This window comes from Plecotus auritus (genome assembly GCF_963455305.1).
Source record: "Plecotus auritus genome assembly, chromosome: 7".
NCBI lineage: Eukaryota > Metazoa > Chordata > Mammalia > Chiroptera > Vespertilionidae > Plecotus > Plecotus auritus.
The window spans coordinates 168,915,064-168,936,224 of NC_137774.1; the positions used below are offsets into that span (position 1 = coordinate 168,915,064).

Consider the following 21,161-nt stretch of genomic DNA (forward strand, 5'->3'; position numbering starts at 1 on the left):
TATGGTAAGGGCACAAATACTTAGTACTATGTATCAGTCTATTTCAAATAGATTACATCACTTAATCTGTTCCAATTCTCTGCTCAAAAGTTCTTAAAGGAACATGTCAATCTAATGTTATCATTAACATGTAATTTAAAATCTTTAGGATTATTCAAAAAAGAGCAAGATGGCATTATCTTTTATACCATCCAATAAGTACGCCTCCCCCAAAAAATAGCCCAATTGTTTTATTTTATTAATTTTTTCGTTTTTATTGATTTTAGAGAGAGAGAGAGGAAGGAACGGGAGAAACATCAACATCAACATTGATTGGCTGCCTCCTGCATGCCCCACACTGGGGATCAAGCCCGCAACCCGGGCATGTGCCCTGAACAGGAATCAAACCATGACCTCCTGGTTCATAAGTCAATGCTCAACCACAGAGCCGCACCAGCTGGGCAATAGTCCAATCGTTTTCAAGTTCCATTAAGAATGGATAGAATAGTTACATAGAGCTCTACATAATCTGGTTCCAACTCCCCATCAACCAGTAATTGCTTACAACATCCCATTTGGAACGGCTAGCACCATTCAAACTGGGAACACGGCTACGAGGGACTGCTCCCTGGCCAGAGTGCTTGTCACTCAATTATTCGGGCTGACGAGTACCATAGTTTTCAGCACAATGAAGAGGTATGCCGATACACAGAACTAGACGGAAAACAGTAATAGTAATAACTAACTGAGCTCTTGCCATGTGCTAGACACTGAGCATTAATCTTCAGTAACCTGTGAGGTTCTATTATTATTCCTGTGTTAAATAAGATATTAAGGCATCGAAAGGCTAACTAATTTATGTAGTCACACAGCTAAGAAATGGCAGGGCTGGAATTCAACCTCAGGCCTCTGGCACCAGAACTTTTATTTCTGTCTGAATGTTATTAGGACCAGAAAAAATAATATTCAGACCTCAATAGTAAACTGAGATGATAAAAGTTTCATTTTCATACAACACCCAGATATAGAAGAAAACAAAGAACAAGATGCGAATGTGGGAACATGGTTTAATTTTTTCTTAAAAATTCATATGCTCTAAAACATTTTACTTGGAAGTTTTAACTGGAAGTAGGAAACAAACAATAACAACAAAGAACACCAGCATGAATATACAACACATACTTTAATTGTGGCTACATTAAAATTATTCTAATGTAATACTTTCATAATATATCTCATATTGTGCTAAAAAATAATACAAAAAAAGGAGCACCCTTCTAGTTCCTAGATGGAATACTCCCCAGTTCATGAATCTGTTAATAAAGCCAATTAGATCTTCAAAAAATAATAGTACAAGTGATACTGGAGAACTACAGAATCCTGGATTCTGTGGCAGATGGTGTATCCTTATGTGAGCCAGAAAAAGGAACCCTGAAAGGTAGAGAGAGAAGTGATAAGCAAACTAAAACGCACATGTCAACCAGCTGTGGGTTTTTAAAATGCCATTAAAATTAATCTGAGAATGCTTCAGACACATCTCCCACTTTAATGAACACCACAGGATTCACAGTGGATTGTAAAGGAAGGAATGTTATTGTCGGGTTTTAGCCATGGCTCCCACCTCACTCTATGGTATGCAAAGGAGTAAGGGAAAGTCTTTAGTCATGATTTGCACCTTAATCAGCATGAAACAATTCACAGTAGCCAGAAACGCTATAAATGCAGCAAGGTGGACAGGCCTTTAAATCTCAAAGCCTAGTTTACATATGAAAATTCATATAGGAAAAGAACTATAGAAATATAAGAATTATGAAAAATCCATTAACAGAGTTTAAGTTCCAGTAAATATCAGAGAACCCAAAGTAGAAACCCTAAGTGTAAAAGATGCACCAGGCCTTCAGGTCATCGCTCACGCATTGGTCAAGCCCACACTGGAGAGCAGCCTATCTACACTAATAAAAGAGAAATATGCAAATTGACCATACCTCTGTGACGCTATGCAAATTAACCCAACAAAGATGGTGGGTTAATTTGTATACGCAGGCGCGGAGTGAAGACTGAAGACTGAAGAGGCTTGGCTTCTCCGCTGTGGCCGGAGCAAAGGCCTGGGTCCCGGGTGCCGGAGGAAAACCGGTGCCGGCAGCCAGGGGAAGGAAGGCCTATTGCACGTATCTTCGTGCAATGGGCCTCTAGTAGATGTAATAAAATGACAAGGTCACACGCAGTGACTCCCTTCCTATTGCAGTATCAGAACTTCCATCAGAAAGAAGAGCTTTATAAACGGACTGAATGTTCAAGGCATTTAATCAAAGGTGTGGAAACTGAAGACACAAATGCTAAAGTAGATGGGTGCTTGGTGATGCCTTCCCAACCACCCTACAAATAGCACTCCTCTCCGAGTCACACTAGCCCCTGACCCTGCTTTCCTCTTCACAGCCCTCATCACTTAACATGCTACCCATTTATTTCTTAAAAGGTGTCAACTTCCTTCACAGGAATACAAACTTTGAAAGAGTGTTTTACAAAGCTCCATCTCCTCAGTGCCAGGACAAAACGTGGCATGCAGAAGGCACATAAACGTTGATGCGTAAATTACAGTACCTTCCTAATGTGGAATATTTGGTACCTTGAAGTGACTTCATTCTAAATGAAACAGAATTTACTTAGCAGGCTTTAACATACAAAAACGTGATCAGTGTTTTGTAATACACTAGAGTAAAAAGTGTTATAACTGTCATGGCATACAAATTATCCTCCAGTTGTGTGGGGGATGGAAAATTATCCTCCAGTTGTGTGTGGGGTAGACTCAGTAAAAAGCACCCTAAAGCACCCTCATAACTGCAGCAGCAGTGAGACCCACGTGGTTCACAAGGTCATGAAGGCAAAATGGAAGCTCCCAGCTTTTGAAGAGAAAGTTCTCTGGTTTTCTCAGGCTCTAACTCTTATAACACTTGACTCCTCTGAGGAGCGATTTGCCTTGTCAACACTGGTGTAGGTAGAGGGCATGGCAGTGTGGAATCCCAGCAGCCACCCTTTTGTGCAGAGCTCGGCACTTAGAATCATGCCTCTTATTAATGCAAAACATTTTACAAATGGCCTAAGATGTGTTAAGTATTATGTACAAAGATAAATGTTTAAAATACGAAGTTCACCAATCAGAAGGAAAACAACAGTCAAGCAGTGGATTCCTGTGATCACATGGGACCACGAGATTCCAGGAGCAACAAGAGCCAGGCTCTGAAGGGCATCACGTAGGAAGAGTGTAGAGAATCAGTAAAAAGAAAAGCAGGAAGACGGAAGGAAGAGGGAGAGAAGGGGGAGAGAAAGAGGGTGAGCTCTAGGGCAGATCAACGCTGCAAGGGTAGGCCCAGAGAGCAGCTGCAGGGGAAACAAGGAAGATGGCAGACAGGACAGGTGGAGATGGGTCTTCAAGAGGGAGCAGGCTCCTCTTTTCCTCTAAAAAGAGGGATGGGATGCCCTAAGCGGTTTGGCTCAATGGATAGAGCATCGGCCTGCAGACTGAAGGGTCCCAGGTTCGATTCCGGTCAAGGGCATGTACCTTGGTTGCAGGCACAACCCTCTAGGAGGTGTGCAGGAGGCAGCTGATCAATGTTTCTATCCCTCTCTGTAAAAAAGTCAATAAAAATGTTTTAAAAAAAAAAAAGAGGGGTGGGAATGAGTCGGGCAAAGCTGGTAAATAAAAACTGACCTCCTCGTAGTCTTTTTTCTGTAAGACAGGAGCTAGCCATGTGTTAGGGGAGGGGACAGAGGAAACGTGGTGGTTTGGATCAGCCTCAGTGGGGCAGAGAGAGGGGCCACACTGGTCACAGACACAAGGCTCACACTGAGAGCTCCTCTGAAGCTGAGGCTGAGACATGTAAAGGAGTTCCAGTGTGAAGGGCTGCCTGTACTTTGCAGGGAACTCAGCATCCAGAAAAGGTGGACGACAGAATTGATTCAATGTTGAGGGCTCACAGAATGATGAGGGTAAAGGCCAAGGGGAACACGAATTTGAAGGGACTGTAGAGAGCACGTCATTCGGTTCCCCCAAAGCGGAGGCTGGATAGGGAAGGGAGAACATCTGAAAGGGGCTGATAGTTTAGGAGAAAAGGTGGCAGTCAAGAGGAGGCGGCTGCGGAGTAAGTAAAGGAGAAAAAAGTCAATAAACAAAGAGGTGGAACAGCTAGGCAGATGAGAATTATCATCAATGACTAAAATTTAAGATTTCAGAAAGAGAAACTCAGGATGGTGACATTCAGGTGTGGCCATGGAGTAAGCTGGGGAATGTGTGAAGTCCTGGTGTAGAGGTAGACAGACTGAGCAAGACAGCAGTTAAGCTCCCTGCCTTTCTCACTCACCCTACTATTAAAGACAGAAACATACAGGAATGTCAATACATAGGAAAAGATGTGCCCTAAAGACATGTGAGCTAACAGTAACCTAACTTGGTTTTTATCCTTATTACTCACTTGGTAAACCATGCATATTCTTTTAAACAAGATAAGAAAATCATCTTAACTTTTTATAAAATGCCTAATAGGAGGGATAAAACACTTAAATGCCATTTGTAGTACATGGTAAAATAATTAAACAACAGTTCTTTTGTGAAGCCTTTCATTATTTATCTTATTCTGGCAAAGGAATCTGAATATTCATCATAATTTTGCCCATTTCTATATGCGTAGCATACATCCAAAACAATGAGGTGACTTGACTTCAACTTTTGAAGCACAGCAAATTTCAAGATAAACAGACCTAAAAATAGTTAAAATGGTCAATTTTATGTTACAATTTACCACAATAAAAAAAAATAACCTGAAGCTCAGTTGGTTGGCGCGTCATCCTGTACACCAAAAGGTGGAGGGTTCAATTCCCCATCAGGGCACATACCCAGCCAGGTTCAGGCTTGCTCTCTGGCTGGGGGCAACCAATAGATTTTCTCTCATATTGACATTTCTCTTTCTCTCTAAAGTAATAATAATAATAATAATAATCTGAAGTAACAGAAAAAAATCTTTGTACAGCTAAATTAGATTCTTCCTTAATATTAGTTACAGGATATCTGTAGTTCAGGCTGAGTTAGGGTAACATACATGCCATTTTAGCAATGAGAGAATTGTTCCCTCACAGAGTTAAGAATATATAATGAACTACGGTGATGGCATTTTAAAAAGGGAACCACGCTGGGCATCTCTATGTAGTGTGACATTCTTAGTGTCAATATATCTTCTTTTCTGGAACGTTTCCATTTCATGGGTCTTTCTGGTTTTCTGTTTGAAAAGGACTAAACTTACGAGTTAGAGCGATGCTGAAAGAAGTTTAAAATTTGTTTTGCATTTGTTGTATTCCATTCTTGTTCTTTCAGGGGTCCTTCGCACACAGATACATACTTTTTCAAAATTTTTTCTCCTACTTCTCGGAAATCCAAGGGCTCTCTGTGTGTAGTGTAGCTTGCTCCAGTAACACCAGTGTCCACGTCCTGGTTTTCTGGCTGCTGATCTGCACAATACTTCAATCCCCAGTAACACATTTCTCCACTGTACATCATAGCCAGCAAGTGAATGTCACTGAATATTCCTAGGAAAGTCATTCAGGTTGAGAGATTAGAATTTAAAACTTTAAAAAAGAAACTGATTAATAAAACTCTAACAAATTCCTTTTATGTCATCATTTTTCCTTTTCATTTAGAAAAGCCAAATATCACTAATGTGATCCTCATTTAATTGGCACTCTATTTTTATTTTATCTATAAATAGGAGAACCCTTCCCCCAGCCCCCCCAAAAAAAAGAGTACTGTCAGAAAATTTTTAAAAACAGATCACCTAGGTCAGTGTGTTCTTAACCTTTTTGGAATCCTCTTTAAGGCCTCTTTGAGAATCTAATCAATGGAACCTCTCCTGGAACATACGCCCAAAATTCTACACACAACTTCAGAGTATTCAGAGTCTCCCTGAAGGCCACCAGGAAAACAACTTTGAATTTAGGATGTACTCTAGAATCAATATTACAGTTCCAGTCAAGTACACTACAACTCCTACATTTCTACAGGAGTCTACAGAAGTTACCATGCATAAACATGACCCCTGAGCCCAGCCAGCGTGGCTCAGTGGTTGAGCGTCAACCTATGAACCAGGAGGTCACGATTCGATTCCTGGTTGGGTTACATGTCTGGATTGCAGGCTTCATCCCTAGTAGGGGGTGTGCAGGAGGCAGCTAATCAATGATTTTCTCTCATCGATGTTTCTGTCTTTCTATCCCTCTCCCTTCCTCTTTGAAATCAATAAAAATGTATTTTAGCCCTAGCTGGTTTGGCTCAGTGGATAGAGCGTCGGCATGCAGACTGAAGGGTCCCAGGTTCAATTCAGGTCAAGGGCACATGCCCGGGGTTGCAGGTTGGATCCCCAGTAGGGGACATGCAGAAGACAGCCGATCAGTGATTCTCTCGCATCATTGATGTTTCTATCTCTCTCTCTCCTTCTCCCTTCCTCTCTGAAATCAATAAAAATATAGAAAAAATAAAATAAATGTATTTTGAAGAAACATGAGCCTGAGAGGGCATTTAATTCTAAATTATCAAAGATGTTTAATTATATCTAAGACGCTTTATGTCCCCAGGAAAAGGGAATACATGCAGGATTTCATCAAAAGTTAAAGCAATCTTATTATAAAATAAGGCAATTATATAATTAAACATTTGTGGCACACAAAGTATATTAATTTGGTAGAAAAAGGAATAGACTTGGAATAAAAAATATGAATAAATAACTGACTACGGTATAAACTATATGACTAGTTACCTTCTTAAAATAATGTTTTTATTCTAATGTACAGGTACTTGTGTGATCAGAAAAGTCTACCTCAAATAAATGAGCATCGTAATCTCAGTTGCTCACCTAATATGACACATCAGAAAGGATTATGATGGTACTAAAGACACAAAAATAGAAGAAAAATTCAACTTTCCAAACCGTTACAGTTTCTATCATCTTGACTCCATTGCAAGCTTTTCATAGTCTGAGAATTTGTCCCTAGAGCTATCCCCTTCACTTCCCCTCAAATCCTTCTTATAAACAGTAGCAAGAGAAGGAACGGTTTAGCTGAAGAGCTGACTCATTAAACTGTTATAGCAATAAAAGAAATGATCATTTAAGAGCAGAATCTGAGGCTTGCATTCATGAAAATATAACACTATGTTATTAAACTTTCTGTGTATAAAACAATATTCACTTAATAAGTACAATACATATTACATATAATCATTTTACTTTATTCCTTCATACTTAAAATACCATAAACCTCAGAGAAAAAGCTGAAGATGTTTTGTTTTGTTTTTAAATATATTTTATTGCTTTTTTTACAGAGAGTAAGGGAGAGGGATAGAGAGTAAGAAACATCGATGAGAGGGAAACATCGATCAGCTGCCTCCTGCAACACCCCCTACTGGGGATGTGCCCGCAACCAAGGTACATGCCCTTGACCGGAATCGAACCTGGGACCCTTCAGTCCACAGGCAGACGCTCTATTCACTGAGCCAAACCGGTTAGGGCAGCATTAGATGTTATTCAGAATTATATTTTGTATTAGATTCAGCATTTCACTGAATGCATAGCCTTTTTATTTCTGTAATCCTACACTTTGCTTAATTATTCCTAAAATTAATGGGGTGGTCCTCAGTGGTATAAAAAAGGCATAAAAAAATCGGTGGAGGAAAGAAAGGAGGTAGAAACCGAAATGGAGGGAAGGTTGAACATAAAGCAGGCTGCAGCTTGGGGAGGCGGAGCCGAAGTATATCCCAGAAAGTGAAGCCACCTGGGTAGGGTGAGAACTGGGATCCCATTTATGTCCAACTCCAAGTGAACCTCATTCTTTATGTTAACAAGGAGTGACTGCTGAACTTAGGACACAGATATCCTGCAGGAAGATTTTACTAGGGACCGAATGAATGGCTGTAAGACAAAGAGAGGTCCTTAAACTTTAGCCTGCTTTAGAATTACAGAGAGATGTGCTAAAATGCTGATTGCTGGGCCCCCACCTCCAGAGTGTCAGGTTCAGGTATGGAGTTGGGTCTATGAATTTGCATTTTTAACAAAGCCCTAGGACGTAGGGTGATACTGATGCTGTGGGCTATGCTAAACTACTGCATTAAAATATCCTGCATTAAAATGATGAACAATGAAAAAATTAGGCACTTTCTACCTCTCTACTGCCTCAAGGAATCTACTACTTTGTAACTATAGCCTATTGTTTTTAGATAAACTACTTCACTTGCCTGCACAGTGAACATACGTGATAGTGGGGAATAGAGCGGGAGAGGGAGAATAAGTGAGTGAGGGCAGAAAGGAGACTGTCACATTAAAAAGGTAGCAAATTGGCACCCCTAGGAGCAGTGAGGTCTCAATCTGACTGCATCATAGTTATGTGAGCTGGACCCCAAATACTGAATCAGAACCTGCGGGTGGCACACAGAAGTTTGTGTTTTTTTTTGTTTGTTTTGTTTTTTTAATATTTTATTGATTTTTTACAGAGAGGAAGGGAGAGGGATAGAGAGCCAGAAACATCGATGAGAGAGAAACATCGATCAGCTGCCTCCTGCACACCCCCCACTGGGGACATGCCCAAACCAAGGTACATGCCCTTGCCCAGAATCGAACCTGGGACCCTTCAGTCCGCAGGCTGACGCTCTACCACTCAGCCAAACCGGTTTCGGCAGAAGTTTGTGTTTTTAGCAAGCTGCCCTGGCAATCAGCAATGCCAGTTCAGAGGATCTGAAGTCCAGTTTCTTGGTTAAGCAAAGGTGGTCCTCAGTGGCATAAAAGCATAAACCAAGGGTTTGCAAAGCTCAACAGTATTTGATTTAATCTACTTAACTCCAGGGTTATTCTAACAAGGCTATTTTTATGAGGACATGCAGAGGAATGAGGCTCAGAGATGAGGTAATGAGGTTTACTGAATACATCACTTGGTCATTTTTAAAAACTGAAAACTTAATGACATATAGGTAATGTTCAAAGCACTGTATGATTATCTTACTTTGGAAAAAGAAAAAAAATCTTACTAAGTATAAACTGTTTTACCTAAAATTAGGTAAATTATCATTAAGATCTGCCCATAAAAATATTCTGATGACTCATATAGAACTTTTCTCCCTAATGAGTATTGAGGATTTTTCAGAATTATGTTTTATATTGGCTAACAAAAAAATGAAAAGATAATTAAATGTCTCTGACAGGGTCTCCGGAGTAATTTAGCCTATAAAAAGTAGGCTTGCGGGTTTCTGGTTATCTTGAGAGAGGAATTATAGAGGAGCAAACAGCTTTAGAAGAGAACAAGAAGCCAACAGCATGAGAACCAAGCACTGTGACAAATCCAATATGGCCATAATATAGTTTTCTTTGTTTCTGGAAAAAAAGTGACTTCTCTGTCTCTGCTGATTCCTGTTATAGATAAAAATAGAAGCCAGAGGCAAGAGCAAAAGATGATCTAAGACAGGGGTGGGCAAACTTTTGGACTGGAGGGCCACAATGGGTTCTTAAACTGGACCGGAGGGCCGGAACAAAAGCATGGAGTGTTTGTGTGAACTAATATAAATTCAAAGTAAAGGAGCGGAGGGGAGAGCAAGAGAACCCTCTGCTCTTTCGGCTCCACGGGCCAGATAGAACAGCCGAACAGGCCGAATCCGGCCTGCGGGCCGTAGTTTGCCCACGGCTGATCTAAGAGAAGACACCAGTACTTGACTTGAGGTGGTGAACACACAACACAGGGTTACAGATGTGTTGTAGAATTATGCACCTGAAACCCATATAATCTTTTTAACCAGTGTCCCCTATAAATTAAATTTTTTAAAAAAAGAGCAGACACCAGTAACACCTGCATTTTGAAGAAAAAGTTTAGGTCATGAGAGTATCTTACCTTGTGGCTACAAATGGGAGTAGGGAAATAGATGGCTTGTGCCACTTTCTTTGGTTCTAAATAGGCTTTAGTGCCCAACCCTACTTTTTCTTTTAAATTAATCCATGCGAATGGATCATAAGATTTTTTAAAAAGCCATTTTGAATGCAGCTAATCAGTGCCCTAGTTATCTGGAATAAGTACTTCCCATAAGTAAATCAAAACACCCCATGTCTGTCAAAATGTCTACTGAAGGAGCACTTTGTATTCACAATAAAGCTTCTTCAGGACAGGCTATTTGCCTGAATTAACTGAAATTAAAAGTTTTTGGATACCACCAGCCAGTCGTATATTAATGACACTTATATCATGTTTTTTCTATGCAATTTTTTAAATAGAAAAAGCCTACAGAAACTAACAAAGGAGAATTAAAAAATATATATAAAGTGAAAATACAGAATATTTGCTAAGAAGTTTTCTTTTCCCCATATTTGATTTTTCCCCATCAAAATTCCAGATCAAGTATAAAAGCAAGTTTACACTTGCCAGCCACATGACTTGCACATCACTTGCCAGCTACATGACTACGAACAGGTCTATCTGGTTTATCAGGGCCTCAGTTCCTCCATTTGTAAAAAGAGATGGTAAAAATAAGTGGTTCTTCCTCCTGCACTTCATTCTAAAACCCAGATGATTCTCTATATCCAATTCTTCACATTTTTCAGTGCATAGATGTTCGTGGCAGAAACTAATAGTTGCCACCCAATATTCATTCATTCTCCCTTTCTTTCTTAGTAAAGAGACTTAATTTTATTTGGGATGGCAATGTACCAACCAGAAAAGGACTATACTTTCCAGGTTCCCTTGTAGTTACATGAATCCATGTGATTCAACTCTGGCCAGTGAAATGCAGGTAAAAGTGATGCTCCAAAGGAGTGGACTTGGGTGAAAGACACATCTTTTGCCATCCCTGCAGACTGAAACACAGGTGAGATGGAGGCGCTCCAGGGGCATGCTGGGGCACACAGAACGCCAGCAGTATCCTCACAGGGATGCATGCTGCACAGCACTGGGAAGTACTGCTCACACTGTATTCTATACACAGGGCCTCCCGCTGAAGCTGAAGAACTCTGATTCTCAAGATGATGAAGGAAAAACACAGGAACCTGATGACACCAGGAAGCCAACATAACCAGCTCTGGGTCTTTTTTATGTGCAAGAGCAGTCCAGTTCTATCTTGTTTCAAAGTTACTTCCAATTTCTGTTATAAGCAGTGAAACCTAGTTGCTGATCAGGGCTATGGCAGGATGTAAAATGTAACATGATATATAACACTCCCAAAATGACAAAACAGAGGTTAGCAATATTTTTCTATATTACATGAGATCTCTGAATTTTTAGAAGCCATTTTATTATTTTTGTCTATGAAGTAACTTGAAATTTACTTAAATCAGAGTAAAATATGATAAAGTTCTTAAATTTTTAAAAAACTTTAAAAACAAAAACTTCAAAAAGAGATCACATTACCTTCACTCAGTAACTTAGCTGTGTCTAGGTCTTGGAAAGAAACTCCTTCATCTAATTGGGTAGGACACCGATAATTTAGCATCTGTAGCAAGTAACTGATTCCATCAACAAGGTACTAAATGAAAGTCAAAGCCAAAGAAATGAAAGTATTATATGCAAAGCTATAGAAACTTCAAATGTTAATTTTTTCCCATTCTTTACTCAAGAAAAATGGGCTAATATATAGCTAGGTCTTATTGCTATTACATTTCAATAGTCTAAGGATCCATTACCTCAAAAGTTTTATAATATATATTCTAAAGTGTCATCCTCGAAATGCTCCAGTGATGAGTATGGAAGAAAAAAAAATCATTAACCAAGAACACAAGATTCAGTAACATACTTGTCAAAAATGTTCTCAGAGGAAGAAAAGGATAAAGATGTGTTCAACAGACCTAGCTGGTTTGGCTCAGTGGATAGAGCGTCGGCCTGCAGACTGAAGGGTCTAAGGTTCGATTCCAGTCATGGGCACATGCCCAGGTTGTGAGCTCGATAACCAGTAGGGAGTGTGCAGGAGGCAGCCAATGGATTCGCTCTCATCATTGATGTTTCTATCTCTCTCTCTCCCTTCCTCTTTGAAATCAATAAAAATAAATATATTTTTAAAAAATGATGTATTCAACAATTTATTAAAAATATGTATGTACTTACGATAATTTAGAAATGGTATGCTCAAACTTTTACACCTAAAAGGGTGACCTCTCATTTCCAGCCCCCATGAACCATGTGTACAATCAACCCCAGTTAGACTCCCTAGTGACACAATACTAAGACCGTCTTGAGATTTATTGATTTGGTCAGAGAGTCAAACCAAATCAGAGCCAGTTTTCTAGCAGCAGGGTCACGTGGGTTCTTCAGGAGTGATCTGCTGACAGAGAGGCTCATAACCACGTGTTTTCTTCAGGCCAAAAACTATGCTTAAAAATTCATGTATGTTAACTACCTTATATTAAAAAAACAAAAACAAAAAAAATCATGAACTTATAGAACTTTCCAGTAAGCAAAGAGCTTTCACATGTTATCTCATTTAATCTCCACAGTAAGTCCAGTTTGTTTACAATTACACAGCTAGTAAGCAAAAGACGTGGAATGAAGGCCCCTCTGTTCCAATAGTCTGTACACCATATCAAAGACAGCTTTTAGGAACCTATAAATGTCAACAATGAAAAAGGAGTGAGGAATGCCTTTTTACCTCTTTAAGCAAACCAGATTTTCTCATGAGCCACTCTCTCCTTTTGGTCAGAGAATGACAATACATATAAAGTAGGGCTCCTCGTCGCCAAGAGAGACATTCCAAGAGTTCGTCCCCAAGTAAATCGCAGTGCTGAAACACAACAGAGACATAGCTAAGAAGAGAAATTTGATGTCTGCAAAAATCCAAGTTAAATTTCAAAATACTGAGAAATTCAAACACTCATTTCACAACATTTGCTCTTCGTTTAGCTATTTACACAGGAATGCCTTCCTTTAAATCAATTAGAAATACAGACATCTATTGCTACATGAAAATTAAAATAACTACTCCACTTATATTTTTAGAAAATATGGTTTAAATATTTTAGTAGCAAATTCTAATGTATATAAAATATAAATATTCAATAATCTGATTTTAAAAGACAGCTTTTAGAACTACATGTTACTTGAAACAAGACCTTACCTATTTCTACCATTGCTAGAATAAAGTAATAGAAAGATATACACAAAAACAATTTCAATCCAACTTTTACTGTGTTGTGTCATTTAAAATTTGGGGGTATTTGTTTCTACAATTAGCATCCCCTCATGAACACATACAGCACAAAAGATATCTAAGGGGAGATAAGCAGCAAGCAGTTAAAGATAAGAAATTATTTCCTTGAAAAAGTAGCCATGGCTGGAGATAAAAATCTTGGAATCCTCTAAATAGAGATGCCATAACAAGCACACAACAGGCTGTAAAGCAAGAATAGAGACTGTCAGGGGATTAAGGCGGTATCCTTGGGTGCCTGTATCCAGGATGGGAGGAAGGGGAGAGGTTGGGGAAAGAGCAAGACTGTAAAAGGACAAGGGATGTGGTAATTAAATTACGGGACCTTCAAAAAAATGCAGTATCTGCAAAAGTAAAGGGAGCAGAAATAGCAAATATCTTTGCTTAGAAAATGATCAGACACTGTAATTACAATACAATTACATCAGGAAAATATTCTGAAACTTATTTAGTAAAATATAGTACTTTAGGTGTGACATTGGTCTGAAGAGTTAAACTCTCATAATCCCTCCTTCAATCTTAATTTAAAACAGACAAAGACATATTCAAGAAGAAAAAATACAGACTCTGAACAGCAGTCCATACAGCAAGAATTAGCAGCTTCACCATCATTCACGAGTGTAAAACTTACGCTGGGGTACGTATTATTTTCTTTAACTAAAATTTCTGGTTCTGAAAGAAAAGTGATCAACTCTTTTACTTTCTGTGAAGAGTCTTCAGGGAAATCTTCATCAACTAGCTTGTTCTCCTCAAAATATGTCATGTCCAAAATAGCCTGATGATGTGTAAGAGAAAACAACAGCTGTAAATGATTTCAACCTGAATAACTCTTACAGTTTAACTTTACATACATACAGATGTTTTATTAGACATTTAAATTTTCTAGAGCACTATTTAAATTTGAGGCCCTGGCCAGATAGCTCAGTTGGTTAGAGCATAGTCCCTATAAGCCAAGGTTGTGGGTTCCATCCCTGGTCAGGGACCATACAAGAATCAACCAACGAATAAATGAATGCATAAATAAGTGGAACAGCAAATCAATGCCCCTCTCTATTTCTTCTCTCTCTCCTTTCCTCCCTCTCTCTAAAATCAATCAATAAATGTTTAAATTTGAGAAGTAGGCAAAATGTCTAGCTGGAAACATAATCCAAGATGAACTTTATGGAAAACTTCATAGCTATTTTACTAAAATACTAAATTAATGCTGACCTTCCTTCCCTCAAAAAATAAAAGGGAGTTTTATATTTTAATTCAGGTAAGTAAATCGTATACAATACTATGAAAAGTATAATTATATATTCTTTGCTAATTATACATATATACTCTGGACATTTTCTAAATGGCTGCTGTATCAAGTTAAGATCACTACCTCTAGTTTTGTAAACTGAATCTTCAAAGGATTTGTTTTCTCAAATGCAGATTCAACATTTGGGGGATACGTATCCTGCCACCCAACAAAGGCAGCTATCACCAACATCATGCAATTCAAACACTAAGACCCCAGCATTCTTAAATACAGGACGCTCTGTCCAAGTACCTTAAAACTACCCAACCCTCCCCCCCCCCCTTTTTTTAACCTATTGGACTAAGATGAACAAAACTGTGTTCTAGTATCAGTTCTACCACTAATCACCTCAAGTCAATTTTATGTTTCTTCATTGGTAAAATGAATTGGACTAAATGACTTTCAAAGTTCTTTGCTTTGAAGATAAAATGAATTAACATATGTAAAGCACTTAGAACATTACTTGGCACACAGCATTGCTTAAGTGATAAATGTTGTATAGAGGTTAAGCCAGGAAGGAGACCATCCTAAGAAAAGTGACCTGTTGATTCAGAGGATCTATGGGATCCTGGGGACTATATATCTACATCTCTAGGGTCTTTTGCCTTATTCTTAGAAATAAATTAAGATGTTTAGAACTCTCTCGTGTGAAAGAAATGACACAAGCTGGGAGCCTTCTGAAAGGAAAGGAAGCCAGGGCTAGTTCTGCCAAATTACAACAGCTCTTTGACCATGACGTTTGAAGGCAGAAGCCATCTTATGTTCCTCCAAACAGAAAGCACAGTGCCAGGCATCTAAATGCTGTAAATGTACACTTGGAAGGTTAACCAAGTTTACTCTGCTTTCTGTTTCTTTTCTTTTCATTATGTATTGGTTTGGGGTGTACAGCTTAGTTGTTAATCATAAACTTTACATATTTCCAGTACCCCAACTGGCACCATACAGTCATCACAATATTATTGACTATATTTCCTATGCTATACTTACCTCCCCGTCACTATTTTTGTAGGCACCAATTACTCTACTTTCTATAAGCACTCATCTGTATTATCCCTGAGGATCAAGTAAGGGCCTATGAAGCACTCTATTAACTATAAGATGTTGTAGGAATGTTAGTTACTATCTATAATAATAAAAGCGTAATGTGCTAATTAGACGGGACATCTGCCGGACGACCTTCGGACAAAGCCGGGGCTGCAAGGGAAGCCCGCGTCCCGTGTGCTAGAGGGAAGCTGGTGCCGGCAGCCGGAGGAAGGAAGGCCTACGCTTGCACGAATTTTGTGCATCAGGCCTCTAGTAATGAAATAATGTTTAATGTCAACTTGCCTCAGCAGTGTTTGAGAAAACCAAGAAAACAGACCTTGTCCATACAGAGGCCTGAATTTGAAAGCAAAGCAAAAGAAAAAGAGGGAAAAGGGGCAACAGAACAATCTTACAGACTTGCATGATAATAACAGAGGGAGTCATGTTCAGAATCCCAAGGAAAGGAGACTTTCGGGGGGGGGGGGGTTGGCAGGGATAACTGGGGCTCTTTAGAATCCTCCATTTCTTCTGAATAACCTTTAAAACCTTCGAAATTGGACATGGTCCTGTTTTGCTTACTTACCTATAAAGGGAAGCAATTCTGTTATCTGCAATATTTTATTCCTTACTTTTCTTATCAATACACATCTATTAAATCTTTACTTCATTGCATATTGCCTCAAAGTTTCAAGTCTGTATTCTTTGTACATACAGCTTTTGAACAAAACCAAACACTTGAAATAGAGAATGGTTTTATTAGACCTAAACATTGGAATCGATCCTCTAATTAAGCAATTTGCCCCATAACATGTCAGAAACCACACCTGTCTTAGTACCTGTGTGTAAAGTTCTAGTAGATTTGATGGATTTGAACATTTTTTTTCTTCTCCACACAAGAGTTTCAATTTTTCTAGAGCTGCAGAGGCCCGAATTAAAAAGTGATCTGTAAGAGATAAAAACATGCTGATTACTTCACATAATTTCAGACTGTTATTTAAACAAAAAAAAAAGTTGGCTTCTGGGTATTCTATGGATTTTGAAGAACATACCGCTAAGAAAAAAATAATAATAATTCCGCAAATAATCTTCACTAGAACTGGAGTTATCTCATCACAGACCCTATTCAACAAATTTACCAACTATTTATTCAGTCACTGGGGTCAATGTCCCACTATTTCCTGAGTACGATGACAGTGAGTCCACAAGAATTTAGAAGCCGATCTGTATTGTAATAAAGGCTCAAGACTCAAAAAAGAAATACATAAAATCTACAGGCAGCTGAGAAGTCATGAAAGAGAGCTAGACTTAAAATCAGAAGTCGAGGCAATTCTCTACTTTTTTTTTTTTTTTTCTTAAGGAAACCGCTGTTGTTTAAAAGGGTTCTAATCCTGACAGGGCCCTTGTGAGAACCGAGGTGATGTGCGTGACAGAATCGTGTAAACTATACCAATGCAATGCCCTTCCGTAGAAGACTGTTTACAGTTGAGCTTAGAAACCCAAAGAAGACAAATTGAAAACGAAGCAATAACAGCGTTGCTGTTACACTGGCCTAGCTCTTTCCTGCGCGCACAACCAGGACCTGCGTGCTGTCACCAGCTTGAACCTGTAAACTTCCGTGGACACTGTTCTCGGATTCTGCCCGGGTCCCCAGGGCCCCCGAGCCAATGCAGAGCAAGCAGCACTGATCTGACCGAGATGCACGCGCTTTTCCCGGGTGATAAAAACGCAGCCCCGACGCAAACGCCTGAGCTTCACTTAAGGCGATGTGAGTTCTGCGGGATGGACACTGACCGCGCACCGGGCGCTCGCCGCCCGCAGGCCGCAGCCCCCGCTCCCACGGCTGCAGCCAGCTCTGCACCGTCCGCCCGCCTCCCCTCCTCCGCCCCTCACCGTCCTCGCCGGCGGCCTCACTGAGTTGCTGTATGTGGGCCTGAGCGAGGTCCCCCAGCTCCTCCACTCGCCTGGCCACACTGGAGCCTGCGGCCGCCATGGCCACAACAGGCGGGCGCGCCCCAGCACGTGACGGCGCCGGCAGCGGTCACCTGATCCCTGGGCGCCGGCGCGGCGTGGGGGCGGAGCCCGCCTGGTGGGTGGGAGGGGACCCTGGTTCCGGAGGGGTGCAGACCCGGGCAGGCGAAGGTCGTTCGGAGATATTTCCTCCTTCTCGGAATTCTCCTCCCTCCCATAATCCTGAGCGGCTAGACTTTAGGGGCGGGTGTGCCGTCGGGACACGCCTCTGCCCCGCCCTCCTCTAAACCAATCGGAGACGACCATGCCCCCAGGCTGAGCCAATGGGAAGCCAGCTCTCTCCGCCGGGTGCTGGGAGGAGGTGGGCAGCAGCTGGCTGGCGGGTGGTGGGCAGGTGGTGCGTGGTCCCTTGCTCACGCCTCCCTCTCCTGTGCTGCAGCTGTACTCAGTAGAGCCCGTAGGGAAGTCTGGAAACTTTGGTCTTGTAGTGAGGAGGTTGCCTAACTATAATCCGGTCAGAAATGGAAAGCCCGATGGCCCCCTTGTAGCTCATCCTAGTCGCCGAGAGGTAATTGGTGGGGAGCTCCAAACCCTAGTGGAAGTTGAGTGTCGCTTTTCTAAATCTTCATTTTAGCAGCGGGGTTTGTTTCATTTCTGATCTGCACTGGCTAGCTGACATTCAAAGTTCTTTAACCGTCTCGCGTTCAATAGTACCCACATTTTGCATTTGCAAACACTCTTACTGCTATACGTTTAGATTCATTGTTATACATCTAAAGCGCCCACTGTGTGCAAAGTTCATCCTCCACTGTGAGTTTCAAAGCCCTTAGTCTTTCATTTTGCATTCCCTGTTTTCAAGCCCATGATCAAACAAATCTTTAACTCAGTTTTTTCGTTTTACAATTTGACACCGTACACCTTGACAAATCTCCATTCTACCTTATTTCTTATGGAAGGGAGCGTTTTTATTTATTTATACTAAAAATAGGGAAATGGTGTGTTGTGGTTTATAAGTGAATCACCACAGTGCCTTTCTAACTGATGTTTGTAACACCGGTTTCCTCCTCCAATTCACCCTAAACATAGGGGACAGGAATCCTGTATTAATTCTGTCCTCAGTGCCTGGTACAGAATGCGTACCTGGAAAATGTTTACTAATTGAACAAAAACTCAACGTTATATTGTGAATATATTACTCTAATCAGGAAGCTGAAGGCCAGGAAAGTTGGCATTATATGACAACGTGGGCTACGGAGTCAAAACTAATGAGCATTTGACACCTCAAAATGTCAAACCTCACTGTATATTTTAAATAAAATTTACAATTCTACTGATTCATTAAACAATGATGAGCTTTCAGCAGGAAACATACTTGGCACTGGGAATTATTGCTCAACTGAAGGCTCAAGTGTGTGCATGTCCTCAGAGAGAGCTGGAAGGGACCTGTGAGTATACAGTACAGCCCTCATTTCCAGATGAAGAAACTGGACAGAATGCAACTATTAACCACTCCCAATCCTAAAATACATGATTCTGTGACTGGTCCAAGATCTTGCCAAAGTAATCACCTACCTTTAGAAGACTGCCCCCGGCCAAGGATATAGAGAGATAACAGCCAGCCCTTACCAATGCACATGAAAGAAAGTGTTTAAAGCCAGCAAAAACACTTCCTAGAAAGAAGAAATGCGAGGAGTTTTCTCCAATTTTATAGTTAGTTATTTTTATTTTTGGAAACCTACATGAATAGAAAAAATAAAATACGCTACATTTTAAAAACTTCTGAGAGAAAATAACAACTCCCTATGAATCTACCAAAAATACCTTCTAAAATAACTGATCTCATTTTTTCCACTTTCCTCCCCATATATACTAGTATAATGGATAAAATGCAATTATCTAAGAAGAAATTAACTTCTCAGGATGTTTATAAAACACAAAATCTTTTATAAATAAAGTTTTCGGTTGTCTCTGAATCACTAATACTTATAGCTTATGTCATTCTTGTGGAAATTTCCCTTTACTGCTTTATATTTTTTGTGTGGGTCTTATTTTCTCATATAAATTTGTCACCCTCCTGTGACCAGGAATTGAGTTCTATTTTTTTAAATTGCCACCAACAAACTTGCATATAATAGGACCTCCTTAAAGATTTACTTCTCTTTTCATTTAATGACCATTGTTGGGTCAGACACTATACTAGGCACTGGCACTATATCAGTAAATAAACATGATCACTACCCTCCTAGAGCTTATTATCAAGGGGGGGGGGAGGCAAAGGCATGATGTCACACAAATTAATATGTAATTTTAGAATTGTGGAAGATGTTATGAATAAAAAGGAGAGGAATATGATTTGATTTGAGATGTGAGAAATTATTAACACCTAAAGGATGAGTAAAATTAGCCAGGTGAAAGTGGGGGTGTGTATCCGTCTGGGGATCCAATCAGGAGAGAGGAACCACGTGTAATTGGAACAGGGAAATTTGATAAAAAGAATTATTAACTATAAGGTGGGGGGACTGGGACTGGAGTCACAATGGATTGGCTAGTAAGAAGTAACACGGAGGAAAAGCAGACATAAGGAATACCCTTGAGCTAGAGATCCAGACCCCGTGGAAGGAGAGCTCATGGCTGTGGGTGGCTGGATGACAGGGAAGACCCTGCACTCTATACCTGTGGAACTTGCTGGAACTCCACCCTCTGGAACTTGCCAGAAATCTGCATCTCCAGGGTGCTGGGAAAAGCTGCTCAGGCGAGGAGGCACTCTGCGACACAATTGCCCAGGGGGTGCCAAGGAAGCTGCATGTGTGCAGGAAAGAGCCTGGTGCCCGAGGAGCTGCCCACGTACAGGAGCCGCCAAGCAAGGAAACCAGACCCAGGAAGACCTTTTGCCTCCTGCGGTGTCTCTCTAGTTCCCTCTACTGACAACGCTTAACATGGTGTCTGCTGACAAAGGAAAAATACATTTAAAGGACCAGATAGATTTTTCACAAAACAAGCCAAAAAATAACAATAAATTGGGAGCTGAGAAGCAATAAGTCTAGAACCAGCACAGTGGAGAAGAGCATAGCAGGCACCGTGAACAGCATGTGTGAAGACTCTGCGTTTGGGGAGAGCTAGGTAGTTTGCAGGAATGAAAGGCCTAAGGCTGCTGCTGGTGTGAGTGCCTGTGTGTGTGTGGGGGGGGGGGGGGGGGGAGGGGAAGGAAGTGGGGAATTAGAGCAAGGTGAGGCTGAAGAGCACAGGTTATCTCCTGAGGTGAGTACCTCACTCACAACCATGGAAATGAACCCACAGGGGCAAGGTGGGCCCCCATTGACCATGTCCATATTAATTGACCCTGTCTTCTGGCCATGGTCAATTTATTTATTCAATTAGGTGGTCATAGGGACAGTGGAAATGGAGAGAAGTGAATCAGTTTGATGCACTACATGAGTAGAGCCAATAGCACTTAGTGACAGGATTCGATGTGAGAGGTGAAGGAGAAAGAGAGAGCAAGGGTAACTTCCAGGTTTCTGTCAAGAGCTACTTGGCCAATGGCAGGGCATTTACTGACTCAGAGGACGAACACACTGGTGAGGGAGACAAGCATTCAGTCTTACTGATTTCTAGAGGTCTTTATGTAAACCCAAGCTGAAGAAAACTTTTATCTAATGTGACTTTTTACATTCATCTGAAAAAGCAATTGGCAATTCAGTTTTTAAA

The 21,161-nt window shown here is 40.5% G+C and overlaps 1 protein-coding gene across 2 annotated transcripts; it reads right to left on the bottom strand.

Annotated features, from left to right (window-relative positions):
- Nucleotides 1–1,029: 1,029 nt before the first annotated feature.
- RIMOC1 (RAB7A interacting MON1-CCZ1 complex subunit 1) lies at nucleotides 1,030–17,693 on the bottom strand. 2 transcript variants are annotated; one of them, XM_080678477.1, is made up of 7 exons: nucleotides 17,379–17,693; nucleotides 16,325–16,431; nucleotides 13,812–13,955; nucleotides 12,626–12,757; nucleotides 11,395–11,509; nucleotides 5,370–5,556; nucleotides 1,030–1,410 (listed from the first exon to the last, which is right to left on the bottom strand). In XM_080678477.1, exons 1-7 carry the CDS (start codon nucleotides 17,476–17,478, stop codon nucleotides 1,350–1,352), a joined length of 846 nt encoding a protein of 281 aa, XP_080534603.1. In that variant the 5' UTR covers nucleotides 17,479–17,693; the 3' UTR covers nucleotides 1,030–1,349. The 2 variants fall into 2 exon arrangements, with proteins under 2 accessions (XP_080534603.1, XP_080534602.1); XM_080678476.1 differs by having other exon boundaries at nucleotides 5,274–5,556.
- Between the last annotated feature and the right edge of the window lie 3,468 nt (nucleotides 17,694–21,161).